The 13,959-nt window shown below is 38.6% G+C and overlaps 1 protein-coding gene across 5 annotated transcripts in view; it reads left to right on the top strand.

Moving 5' to 3' along the window:
- The window catches only part of LOC122552908 (ribosomal protein S6 kinase alpha-2), a 438,338-nt gene extending 425,551 nt beyond the window's left edge, over positions 1-12,787 (top strand). For all 5 annotated transcript variants that reach the window (XM_043696114.2, XM_043696123.2, XM_087991443.1 and 2 more), the window contains 3 exons: positions 356-473; positions 4,810-4,947; positions 8,926-12,787. In XM_043696114.2, coding sequence (XP_043552049.1) covers positions 356-473; positions 4,810-4,947; positions 8,926-9,051 — 382 coding nt within the window. In that variant the 3' untranslated portion in view covers positions 9,052-12,787. The remainder of the gene's footprint in view (positions 1-355; positions 474-4,809; positions 4,948-8,925) is intronic.
- The last annotated feature ends 1,172 nt before the right edge of the window (positions 12,788-13,959 follow it).

Below are 13,959 nucleotides of genomic sequence, written 5' to 3'. Positions count from 1 at the left end.
TTCTAGCCCCATTCCTTCTCAATCATATCAGTTAGACTTTGCATGTTTTGGGAGTATGATGCTTCTTAGAAAGTTGTGAGTACATTGCTATGATATTTGACTCAGTGAAGACAGTAGACCCAAGTTTTTAACCAAACTGTGTATGATTTCCCCCCTGAATAATCTGCTACATTTCAGCCCCTTTCAGTGACATACAAATTGTGGTAACATCTGTTTATAAGATAACCATATTAAAAATGTGGACTTGACAATAATCTTTCCCAGGCAATGTCTTTGAGATTTTTAAGCAATGTCCATAAAATAAAAATGTGAATGAAATCGAAAGGTTCAAATGAAATTTGTCCTTCACAATTAGATTCACGCCATTTGCGAATGGGCCTGAAGATACTCCTGAAGAAATCCTAGCACGCATTGGAAGTGGGAAATATGCCCTCAGTGGAGGAAACTGGGACACAATTTCTGATGCTGCCAAGGTGAGTGTCACTAATGTAGGCCAGCAGATAAATTGGTAGGCCATGCTTTTCAAATACTGTGGGAAATGTTATTGAAAAAAAAAGGTACCTTGTATGATGCACGATATTGTTAATGTGCAAATTCGGCAGAATGTGTAGAAAGCAAGAGATATCCTGTGAATTTTGTATTGGCGAAACTTGCTGATCAATCAACATTGATCTCGAGCTGATAGCTTCATGAAACAACTTAACCCCCCTGCGATTTTCAAGATGTTGTATATTAATTGTTCATTAAGTTCACTGTAGAAAGTTGTCCAATAATTAATAGTGTAACAATCATATTAATGGAGTAATAATTGTTCGTGAATGCCAATCCATCTCTTCCACAGAAATGGAACAATTATAATTCAGAATTGTAGAAAGTTGTAACACAGGAGAACATTCTCAGCTAGCCACAAAGAGCTAGCCAGCCTAAATTCACTCTCTAGGATTTAGCCCAAGCTCTGCAGATTATAGAATATCTAAAGGCATATGTAAATGTTTTAAATGTCCACCCTTTCTAAGCAGTGAGTTCCTGATCCACAGCATTCTCTGCAGACAAAGATTTCTCCTTAACACTTCTCTGACTTTTTCTCCAATTATTTAATTCTATTATTTCCTGATCTTTTTATTTTATATCCCCCTAATTTTTGACAACTCTGATTTCCTCTGATCCAAAGAGAATGACCCCAACATACCCAAAGGAATGTGCAGCAGAAATCTGAAATAAAACCTGAAAGTACTTGAACTACTCAATTGACCTGGCAGGATCTGTGGAGAGAGAAATAAAATTAGTAAAATCACTTCAATGACTTTTTTGGCAGAACACGGTATAGTTAGAAATGTAATGGGTTTTGAACAAGTGAAACAGAAAGTTTGAGAAGGAAGGAAAAGGTAAGGTCAATGAACCCATAGGAAAACGAGAAAAAAGAGCAGGAGAAAGTCATTCTGTTCCTCAAGCCTACTGTGCTACTCAGATGGTCAAGATTGGTCTAATTGTGATCTTCAATCCTCTCAAGCACTTACACCCCCCACCCCCACCCCCAATATATTCTGTTGTCTATGGTAGAGATGAAGAATCCTCTGAGGGAAGATACCCCTCTGTCTTAATTAATGTCTAGGCATGGAGTGTTTAAATGATAAAAGGTTTCATGGTGGGAATCCAAAGGGAGTGGTCATGAGGCAAATGTTGAAATAAAAGAAAGTGTCTCAAGAGATATGAATGGCTGGATCATAAAAAGCCATGGTCTGAAAGAAGAGGAATTAACAGAAAAAAAGAGAGAAAGGGAACTAAGCCAACAAAGCACAGGTCAAGAAGAGAAAGAGAATATGAGAAGCAGGAGGATGCTGACCTGAGTTGTTTACCAGGAGGATGCTGACCTGTTTCAGATGCTCATTAGGACCTGTTGCTGATTTGGGAGTCTACCAGGAGGTGTCTGAAGGAGAAAAACTTGCCAAAAGTAAGCAGAAATGCAAAGAAATGTCAACTATAAGAAAATCTTCAAAGCAGTATTCAGGCTAAGTTGCTAACTATCTGACATTAATTTTGGGCTGTAAGTCAAGTGGCTTTGGAGGAAATTTAAGTTAAAAATTTCAGTTTAGAAAATAAGCAACTGTGTTCATTGTATCCTGAATATTTTTAATGCAGTTGGATATTCAAGTTAGCATAGTTAAGAATATACATGTTCTTTGATTGTTGTTTCATAAAATCATTTTGAATTAAGCTGTGAACCTTGTAGCTGCAATGTTATGGTAAAAATATGGTCTTTTGAATTCTTAAAAAAAAGGCACATCTGTCCTCTATTGACATTATGACATTCTACAAGACACTACAAAATGCATCTCCTTTAGGATTCCCAATTGTTTAGACTTCAGCAGTCTGTTTCATAAAACTGTCAGATACTTGATGACTTGGATAAATCCATTTGATCTAGGAGATTTCCATTTGTTTCATGATAGCAAAGTTAATCCTTAAATATTTCTTTCACTTGTACTTTTTGGTCAGTGAATGTTAGCTTACAAGGAACAATTATCAATGCAAAGTTCAAAGACAAAATGTTTTCAGGATATTCCTTATATGGAATTGCCCCAAATATATTTGACAAATGGAATCCTGTTTCCAAGGATTCCACAAGAGCCAGTGTTTCTCTGCTTAAAATATTTTTAATTACTCTTGTAGTTTTCTCAGCATCCCAAGCTGGAGCACAACATTCATTATTATTTGCATTCCCCAAAAATATTATGAAATTAACTGCATCCAAATACCCATTAGAAAGATTGGCTTGAGAAGCATAATTAGAAATAATTAATTTCATTTTTGTTGTGTCACAGATTTACAGGATGTAGAGGTCACTAACAAAACTAGCATTGATTTCCTGTCTCTAATGGCATCACTTTGAATTCAACTTTGGTCATGTGCAACAATTAGATCCAATTACTTTCCAACAGAAATATTCCATCAGTTACCTAAATGGAAGTTAAGATTAATTGAATACTATTGCAGCCACTATACTAACTGAAATAAAATACTCAGCACAAACTAGAGATCAAGACCTCATCTTGTGATGTACTAAGATCATAGCGAAGGCTCTATCGCCAGGAGGGAGGCTGTTCCGTGACAGAGATTGTGGCTTTAGTCCCTATTCAAAACTCAAGTATGAGGGTTGGAAGTTTGATAGTGATCCTTCTGATTAGTCAACATCGCTTTGGCATAGGGGCAACCCTTTCTCCTGCCAAATTGATGGCACTAAACATCATGACCTCTGTAGAAATTTCTTACCATTTTCTAGACTGCCACTTCAGTGAAGTACCAAGACTGTCAAAGGTGTTAAATATTTAAAACTAATTGGTGAGTGACAAATGAAGACACATGTCTTTTCTTTGTAAAGAGAGTTTATTGGCCTAATTAGTTTTTCAACTCTCATCCATCAACAAGGTTGGACATATTATTTATAGATATTCCTATGTCAGTTTGTTCAGCGATATTACTATAGACATCCAGAGCAGCTGGGACTTGAGCCCAGGTCTCCTGACTCAGATTCACTGTGCCACAAGAGCCCCCAAAATTATTTATATGTCCTCAAAAACAACTAATATCTACGACCCTGTTGCATTTAACCTGAACAATAAAATTAACAAACCTTAACAAGACATTGACAAAAATGACATCTTTCAGATGAGGTGCAAAATCAAGGTTCTTACTTTAGCTTCAGAATCATGGAGCTATTTTGGTCATAATTTATCACTACCCACAATGACTGAAAATAGGTTAATTGTTTATTTGTCTTTTTGCTGCTTATTAAAATCTTGGTGAAATGTGCTAACAACATGAAACTATGACTAGGCCTGAAGCCTGAAGGAATTTATAGACTCATTAACCTTTGTAGTACAGAAGAAGGCCACCCAGCCCATCATACTCATGTTGGTCAATAAAGGATTCACTACACTAGTTTAACTTTACCTGAGCATTATAGCATTGCAAGTGAATATATTTTTAATCTACTGCTTACATGTTATGGGTTTCTATTTTAACCACCCTTTCAGGCAGTGGGTTCCAAGCTCCTACCACCCTGTAGTTAAAAATATTTCTCCTCAATTCTATTCTTAACCTTCTATATCTTATGGCTTCTATAGTAATGGGAAAAGAGCTTTCCTATTCATCCTATGTGCCTCATTATCTTATTAACTTCTATCAGGTTTCTTCTCAACCTTTACTGTTCCAAGTAAACAATCCCAGCCTATCCAATCATTTCTTGTAACACAGACCTTCCAGCCTGGGCAGCTTCCTTGTGAATCTCTCTTCTGCTAAATTTCCTCCTTCAAACTGTCCACCTTTCTCCCCTTACTTCAAAGTCTCTGTAAAAATGACATCTTTGATCAAACTTCTAATTATCAGTATTGAAATCCTTTTATGAGATTTGGTGTCAGATTTAGATAATGAGGCTATTAAGTACTTTGGAACATCACACGACATAAAAGATGTGATCTAAATGTAAGTTTCTATTACTGCATATTTAAAAAGTAATTTGTTGCCTATAAGTGGCTTTGGGGTGCACTGACAATGTGGAAGATACCACAGAGGCACAAATTCTTTTCAAATAATTAGGTGCATTTACCAAAATAGCTGGCAGCAAAGCTATGCAGAGGTTAATCTGTATATCTGTTTGAGTTTTACATGATATAATTTCAAAACAACTTACTCCTTTAATGTGGCAAAAGATTTCAAGTTTCTTCACAGGAATTAAATCAGATAAACTTAGACCAGGTCAAAGGAGATAAATGTTGTTGTTTGTCTAATATATTGAAATTTCTTCTGCAGGATATGGTATCTAAACTGCTGCATGTAGATCCTCATCAAAGGCACACAGCTGCACAGGTCCTTCGACATCCCTGGATAGTGAATCGGGAATTTCTATCTCAGAATCAGCTCAGCAGACATGATGCTCATTTAGTCAAGGCAAGTTCCAGTCACTTTGTTTACATGTAGGCATGGCTTTTACTTCTGTATCTTCTGTACTCACTATTCTGAAGTCCCTTCTGCATGGCTGCAGGGAGGTGTTCTTACTGAGGAATGAAAGTACCCAAAATACTCTTTTAGGACCATTAGCAACTTGTCTTAAAGAACACCAAGTAGTGGTCTGTACAGTTTTCATGATCATCAATGCAATGAACTGAAGACCCCATTTGTAGCCTCTTTCTATACTCCATAACCAGTCTCAAGGAAGTCCTGAGGTTGAACTCTGAATCGCTTCCAATCTATCACTTCAGCATCATCTCCTCAGGATATGGCAGAAATCAGAGAACTGAGACACTGTGGCCATGATAGATGCTGAACATCATGCCAGCCTTCTGTGTTAGTATTACAGCAGCATAGGCACAGTGTGAAATAGGTTTATCGTGACAGTCTAACCTAGACAATATTCAATATTCAATAAATACTCATTTATTTTCAATTTGTACTTGCACCAAATGGGCAGTGGAACAATCATGTTGTTGTTTTGTGAGAAAAGTTTAATGTGGCAAAACCATCCAGAAGGAAAAGTAATTACTAAAAAAAAAGCAGTTGGAAAGAGATGGAATATATAGGATGGGATGGGATATTACATGCCCCTGTTTCCAGCAGGGAAAATGTAATCAAACCAGTGCTAGTACATCTTCTCATCTATCCCTAAACTGACCCTATAGTACAGAGGGTGGGGATTGGGCATTGAAACCGGCACCCCACTCAGTATAACTAAGGGTCAGTTGAGCTTATTAAAGTAAATGAGCCACAGGAGTTTTGGTGCTGTCATGGCTGATGGTGTTGGACCAGAAAGAAATCCTCCTCTCAGCCATACCATGCTGGAAACAAGCAACCTCGCCTCATTCTTCTCACTGCTGACTTTCGTTTTGAGTGAGTGTGCAGCACTGCCCTCATTCCCACAGTTTTCTGCTGCTGACTGTGTGGAGCATCTCAATTATTTATCCTGTTGGATTTGTCCAGTTCAGCTTAATGCTTCCATTTTTGATTGTCGGAGTGACCCAGGAAACCAGTGAGTAAGAAAGTTCAATGTAATCATTGTATTGTGGTGCATTGCAACTGGTTGATAGATTTCACTCCTGTCATCAATCACAATAACATACAGTGGAGGTGAAAGATCATGACTTTAAAATTTCTGTAATAAGTGCAAGTGTTTTCACTTGGAATCACAGGAAATGCAGTTTTCAACACAGGTTAACAACTCTTGGATAAACAAAGGACGTCCAGCAATATTGGTAGGTTAGCTTCACCTCTTGGCTGCCTCATTTTTGAGGAAGAGAGCAATGTGTGTCGTTGTGTAATGAGAGTTGCCAGGTAACAGAGGACTTTACTGGTGACAGTCAGCGGTGCTGTAGGTCAAGATTGAAGAGTTTGGGAAAGTTGCTTTTCTTGGTGTCACCGGAAAATTGAGGTAAGGTATTTCAGATCTGATCCATCTAAATGGAGAATGCAATGATGAGTGTCATATAATGCTATCAAGGGATGATTTTAATTCTACTCTGTGCATGAAGCAGTGCATAAATGATTTTGTGGATGATCATGGTTTCATTTTTGTAAAAAATGTAGAAATAATCTGCTGAATCCCGCTCAGAACACTGACAGAGAAATATAATATCACCACAAACTAAAACTTGTTTTCCTTTTAGCATACTGTTCTCTGACTTCAGTCAGAGGTCAAGACTTCCTAAAAACTCCATATTGTTTGTTGACAGCCAACGGAGGAGGGAATCCCTTTAATCTTCATATAGTCTGTGATTTCGGGGTGCTGTGGCACAGTGCCTACCTCTGAGCTGGGAAACCTAGGTTCAAGTCTCATCCTGCTCCAGAAAAGTGTCATAACATCTCTGATACAAGTTGACTAGAAAGTGCCAAAATATGGGATTTCTTCCAAGATGCTTAATCCTGGTTCAGCGTTAAAAATATAATTAGGCTGTTTTTGATAAGAAAAGAACTCAAGTAAATATATTCATTGGTGAAACAAAAACAAAACTTGCTGGAGAAAATCAGAAGGTCTGACAGAGAAAGCAGAACTACCATTTTGAATCTCGTGATCCTTTTTCTGAACTGTTTGGAAGAAAGGTTAATGGAGTCAATATTTTGACTCTGCTTTCTTTCCACAGATGCCGTCAGACTTACTAAGTTTCTCCAGTAATTTCAGTTTTTGTGTCAAAATTGTAGCATCCGAAGTTCTTTATTCTATATCGATTGATGACTCTTTAGATGAATCTACTCTTTTAGATCGACAATAATGGAATATATCAAAAACCAGGAAAATGTGGGAATTTCTTCCAAACAATTAGGATGGAGAATAATGATAGCACACAGCTAAAAATTAAGAGACACATCTTTGGCCCTACAATTTCCCCAGTGGAAAATCCAGGGACCATTATATAAACACTGATTGCTTTTATACTTAACCTCATTAATTAATGTATTTTCCTCACAAACAAAAATGCAATTCAAGTTTAATTGTGGAAATATAAAGCTGGATTTACCTTTGACAGCCTAACCAAAGTTGTGGCAGAAAATCAAAAATTAAACAATAAGACAAATCAGTGGCTTTCCATCTCAGTTGCAATTTCCTCCCTTCCTCTGGGTTGCATGTCATTTGCTCCTTCTTCATTTGCTGCATATATAATATGCTGCTGGAGTCATAGAGTCATAGAGATGTACAGCATGGAAACAGATCCTTCGGTCCAACCCGTCCATGCCGACCAGATATCCCAACCCAATCTAGTCCCACCTGCCAGCACCCGGCCCATATCCCTCCAAACCCTTCCTATTCATATACCCATCCAAATGCCTCTTAAATGTTGCAATTGTACCAGCCTCCACCACATCCTCTGGCAGCTCATTCCATACACGTACCACCCTCTGCGTGAAAAAGTTGCCCCTGAGGTCTCTTTTTTATCTTTCCCCTCTCACCCTAAACCTATGCCCTCTAGTTCTGGACTCCATGACCCCAGGGAAAAGATTTTGTCTATTTATCCTATCCATGCCCCTCATAATTTTGTAAACCTCTATAAGGTCACCCCTCAGCCTCCAATGCTCCAGGGAAAACAGCCCCAGCCTGTTCAGTCTAAGTATGCAGCAAATGTGGGGTAAATGCTACCCACTTCCAATTTGCTGCATTTCTTTTATAGTGGCTCAAAGGCCAATTTGAATCAACCATTAAACAGTATGTTGAGCTTTACAATTTTTGTTATTAAATTCTGTCCCTTGGATGCAACCAAAAAACTATTTTATTAACCAAGGGAAGATTGTGGCATAGCAGTAAAGTCACAGGGCCAGTATTCCAGACCTCAGGTTAGCCTGTGAAGACATTGTGGTCAGATCCCACCATGGCAAAAGGTGAAACGTGAATTCAATTTTTTAAAAAAGTGGTCTAATTGGCGACTCTGTTGATCATCATTTAAAAGACTGATCTTGTTCATTAATGCCCTTTAGGGAAGGAAATCTACCATTCTTACCTGGTCTAGTCCACATGTGACTCCAGACCCATGGTTGACTCCAGTTAGGACCAGACACTAACACTGGATTACCCACATCCCATGAATGAATAAAAAATATCGCTCCAACTGCATATTTACCCTCTATTAAATTATTTCTTAAAATCCCACTTACCTAAGGATAGGTTAGTTACAGATCTAATTTCTAACCGACATTCATTGTCTATTACTGCAATGTGTACTTTTAATTTGTTTTGACTGTGATGCACTCTAAGGTCTACTAGCTGCCAACACTCCTGTCTAGCCTTTCATACTAAGAACAGTCACACGGGTGTTGTGTAGGAAAGTTTATATCCAAATAAGGGAAAAGAGGTGAGAGACAATTAAACTATGTCTAGTACTCAAGCAGTTGGAATGTATCTTGTAATGTCCACTTCACCGATTTTTGTTTTAAATCTTATTGCAGGGTGCAATGGCTGCCACGTACTTTGCTTTAAACCGCACACCTCAGGCACCAAGACTAGAACCTGTAATGGCATCAAACCTGGCTCAACGAAGAGGAATGAAAAGATTGACTTCTACAAGACTATAACAACTATTGAACAACACCTCTAGGAAGTTTCTATTCATTATATGTAAAAATGTGGTCCTTTCCTGGCCAATGCAAGAAGCCCCAACTGACCCAAAGTATTCACAAAGGTTGAGCCTAGTTTCAGGCTTCTATTATTCAGTGTTTGACAAAAACAAAGGATCATTCACCTAACTTGCAGCACTGTAAAGATAACAGGAGATGAACAAACACCACTTCCCTTTCTGGAGTACATTAGTTTTTTTGCCTGATGATGTTTGAAAAGAATGGGCAAATATTGGTTGTGTAAACTAGGTTTAATCTCTTTTATAAGTGGAAAAGGAGAAATAAGCAAGTGCTTTGAGAAAGCACTTGTATTTGATGCTCTTGAAAAAGTGGAGCAATGTTGTTACCTCTAATTGTTTAAAAAAAAAGGGACTGAAAAGTTACATCAGTTTGGAGCAGAGCGTTCTCGACTGAGAATCCTGTTTAAAGGTTTATGGTGGCTAAACTGGTTTTATTTTTTTTCAGGAGACAGCAATTCTGCTCCAAAGAAATGTTTGTGAATCAATCTAACACCCTCATTGATGTTTTCTCATATCCGATAGTTGCATTTTTTTAATGTCCTGTAATAATGTGAAGTTGCAAGAAGCACAATGTATTTTGAGTATGAAAGGACACGAGGCTGCAAGCACTGTTTTTTTCATTGATGGATATGTATGGAGTACTGTGATAAGACAATGCAATAGCAGCCTGCAGTTGACCAGGTTTTACATAGTTCTGTTTCTAAATGTGGCTTTCGCCTGTAGTCTTGTATGATGTGCTTACATTGAAAGGAGTATTATGCCCTAATAGAGCATTTATTAGTGTTAGAATCAGAAATGCTGCAATTCTACCATTAACAATCAAAGAAGGTACTGGGAAACAATGTTTCTTCTAAGTTTTCTTCCTGCTGTTTCTCACTGGAAGACATTGACCTCTACTGGACTGAATGATGAGCAGTTAGCTTCTAACTCCACACCCAAGAAGTCATTGCTTGTATATGAACCTTGACAGTAATGACAGAAGGGTTTTCACTCATGGGGAACTACTATTGATCTGGATTCTGTCCTTATCCAACAATAAATTTAACCCATTTTGCTGAAGTTTCTAGTCTTGCCCTTAATCAGGACAATTTGCAAGAAGTATTCAAGTAAAAAGAAAATACTTTTTGAGAAAATAAGAGCATTCTGATTCGTTGGTAAGTGGACTGTATGTAGTTGAGGCATTTCCATGGAAAATAGTACCAATCACCAATGACTGACAGTTAACCACCAAGTATTGTTTAAATTTTAAAAAGGCAGGTGGATTCTGATTGTTAAAGGCATAAACCTGAGAAATGATACGTCGAACTGCTGTCCTCTATTTTGCATTAAAGCATGTGAAATTTGTATACATGTTCTTTCTGTATGCATAGAAGGGAAAATTGTGCATTAATATATGAAGATTCCAATACATTATGCAATTATGCCACACTGTGATTGACAATGTAGTTTGGCACTCAATGCTCTGTTCATTGCATACAGAAAGAACATGTATACAATCTGTGCCTATTTTATCACAAAATAGGTAACAGCCACTCTCCTGTTCATTTGCCATAGCGTGTCTTGACCAGAGTTCTAAATTTAAGCAAAGCTTAACAGTTAAGCCTGTCAGTCATTATTGGCAGGGAACAGTCTTTGAGACTTCCTTGACTAATCAGAGTTCACTTGCTAACCAACCAGCAGTCACTTCTTATCCATTTTAAATAGTTTTCTTTGATTTTGGTGTTTTTTTTTGCAAATTGTCCTTATGAGTGCAAAGTGCAAATCATCAATAAAATGTGACTTTTCTGTTTTCCTCAAATTCTGTACGACTAGATGACTACTAAAATAAGCACCAACACTTTGAGCTAGGGTCTGTAGATAGTAATGAGGAAAATCATAGCCAATGTTGCTCCCCTGAACTTTCATATATTGAAGGTAAATGTTGGGACCTTACATCATCCTGGCTGAGACTCACTCACTCACTCACTCACTCACTCACTCACTCACTCACTCACTCATTCAGCAGTCAGATGTAGTTTGTCATAAGCAACTCACAGGAAAATGCCTGGTACTTTGTAATTGTTCCCATTGTCCTGCACATGAAATGTCAGTTAAAAGTATTCAGTGACAATTTATCAGAAGGACATGAGTGATTTGTTGGTTAAATTGGTGGGGGTGGGGGAGGAAGGGTCTTGCAAGGTTGGGTCACAGTACTTCATTACTTCATGCCCCTTAGGGGGAGTAACTTGCGGCCAGCTCCCTTCACAGTTGTCCCATTCAGTCCTTCCTGGGAAAGGATTTGAATATGGACAGAAGGATTATTTCCACAGCCATTTTGAGTCTGATAGACTTCCATAACTGAGTGTCAGACTGTCTGTTATCTCCCTTGTTGCAGGGGAATGTATATCTTGAACCCTTCTGATTATTATGCAATCAAACTTACACTTATTGCCAGGAAGATTACTCTTGTGCTTTGCAATGAGGTTCAGTAAAGTTTCTTTATCTCTCATTTCAAAACACAGGGCTTTGGGGATATTATTGGCCTCTGTTTCTATTGTCAAAAGTCATGAGACATTGGATGTGAGGAAAAAGGATGTGAGGCTGTTGAAGTAAATGAGTAAAATTAGTTTTTATTTCAAACATGACTAAAGCATAAGTACATTTTTTTCTTCAGTGATGGAGTATAATATCGCTGGCTGGACCAGCATTTTTTTACCCGTCCCTAATTGCCCTTGAAAAAGTGGTGGTGAGCTGCCACTAAAACCCATTTGGTGTAGGTAGACTATTAGGGAGGGGATTAAAAGATTATGATCCAGCGACACTGAAGCAATATATTTCCAAGTCAGGATGGTCACTGTCTCGGAGGGGAACTTGCAAATGGTGGCGTACAGTCAGGATAGCACAAAGGACAATTCCACTAAATGGCAACTCATAATTACTTGTGAGGGATTCATCACTTGAGAAAGTAAATGGACTTCACACTTCACTCTGGATAAGAGTCCCTGAAGCATTCAATAGTTTCTATTGTGTTGTTCACATGCATCTCATTAGTGACATCTTCAAACATTGAAACATTCCTCACTAAGGTATCTCCCATTGCATATCTGAGTTTAAACACAGAGAAGAGTTCAAGGACTTTCTGATCTCACATTCAGCTTTTGTTATTTAACTAGCTTGCAGAAACATTGGAAATGATGTTGGAACGAGGATTTTTTAAAAAAATTAACTATCCTGGTAGCAGGAAGCGAAGTCATAGATTCCCATTTGGCCAATTAAGTTCACACTGTGCCTCTGAAGAGCATCCCGCCACACCCAGTCCCCTCTTTTATCTCTGTAACCCTACAGTTCCCCAGGCTAATCCACATAGTCTGCACATCTGTGGACATTATAAGCAAGTTATCTTGGCCAATCCATCTAATCTGCTCATCTTTGGACTTTGGGGGGAAACTAGAGGACCCAGAGGAAACCTACGCAGACACGGGTCCAACATGCAAACTTCACAGTCACCTGAGGCTGGAATCAAACCCAGGTTCCTGGCGCTGTGAGGCAGCAGTGCTAACCACTGAGCCACTGTGCCATCCATTTGACTAAAAACTAGGTCTACCAGAACTAGGTCAAGCCCATTCTCAAGTACCCGATGAGGTCAGCAGCAGAGCCATCACAAGCTGGTCCTTAGGATTGTATGGAAATGTGTTGCTGGAAAAGCGCAGCAGGTCAGGCAGCATCTAGGGAACAGGAGAATCGACGTTTCGGGCATTAGCCCTCATTCCTGAAGAAGGGCTAATGCCCGAAACGTCGATTCTCCTGTTCCCTAGATGCTGCCTGACCTGCTGCGCTTTTCCAGCAACACATTTCCATCTCTGATCTCCAGCATCTGCAGACCTCACTTTCTCCTTAGGATTGTATGGGCAAGGTATGGAAATCTGAACAAATCCAGAGTCAGCCACTGGGTGTGCTACAGGACTAGCTGGTTCACTTTTCCTGACAGCTTGAGGAATGCTTTAGAGAAGCCAATTTGGGAAGTGAGTGTGGGTGACAAGGACTAAGGTGCTAATATAAAAGACATAAATCATATTTATTTGGCATACATCCTCCGGCAGTCCCTTTAAGGATCTTGTTGAAAGGTTGGCAATATCTGCCAACCTAGTAATGAATAAGAACATTGTAAAAATTTTCAATTGCCGTCTGTACAGCACATGCTGTGTTGAATTGGCAATCAGAGTGTCGCAGTGGCCTGAAACAATGATGTGTGTAGATGCCAGCTTGTACAATGAATGTAACACCAATTTTACTTGTTGACCAGATTCAACTCACTGGCAGAACTTTTGTGGTGTATTCTGTCTATCCTGTCTGTCATACTGGTTTTGTCCACCTTAGGTACCTGTTATAAACATGTAGTTAAGAAGCCTAGTCAAAATTTCTGGACTAAAAAATAAATAGAAAATGCTGAGCAGCTTTAGCAGCATCTGTGGTGAGAGAAACAGAGTGAACATTTCAGATTCATGATCATCTGGATGGTCACTTCCACACAGCAAACAGTGATGGATGTACTGGCCAATATGCTAAAGGGGAGGCTCGCCCTCTGCTGGAACAATCTAGTTAGCACATGAGGCTCATTGTGTTGTTTCTGAGTTTCTCAACCACTCTGAAACCAGCTCAACCTGGAATATAAAATTCATGTTACCATCTGCTTATCAGACTGCAGTTCTCTGGTGAAGAGGGAAGTTTTTAAAGTATTTATGGGCTATATAATGATGAATATATTAGCTCAAAAATGTTCTCAATATAAGAACAATGATAATACATCATAATTTTTGTTGCATACTGCAGCAATTTCGGATGAGAACAGATGTTTTGTCAAGGGCTT

The sequence above is a fragment of the Chiloscyllium plagiosum genome, unplaced genomic scaffold, assembly GCF_037043375.1.
Source record: "Chiloscyllium plagiosum isolate Xiang-an unplaced genomic scaffold, Cpla_swu_hap1 HiC_scaffold_10, whole genome shotgun sequence".
Classification (NCBI taxonomy): domain Eukaryota; kingdom Metazoa; phylum Chordata; class Chondrichthyes; order Orectolobiformes; family Hemiscylliidae; genus Chiloscyllium; species Chiloscyllium plagiosum.
This window is presented reverse-complemented; position numbering and strand designations above follow the sequence as displayed.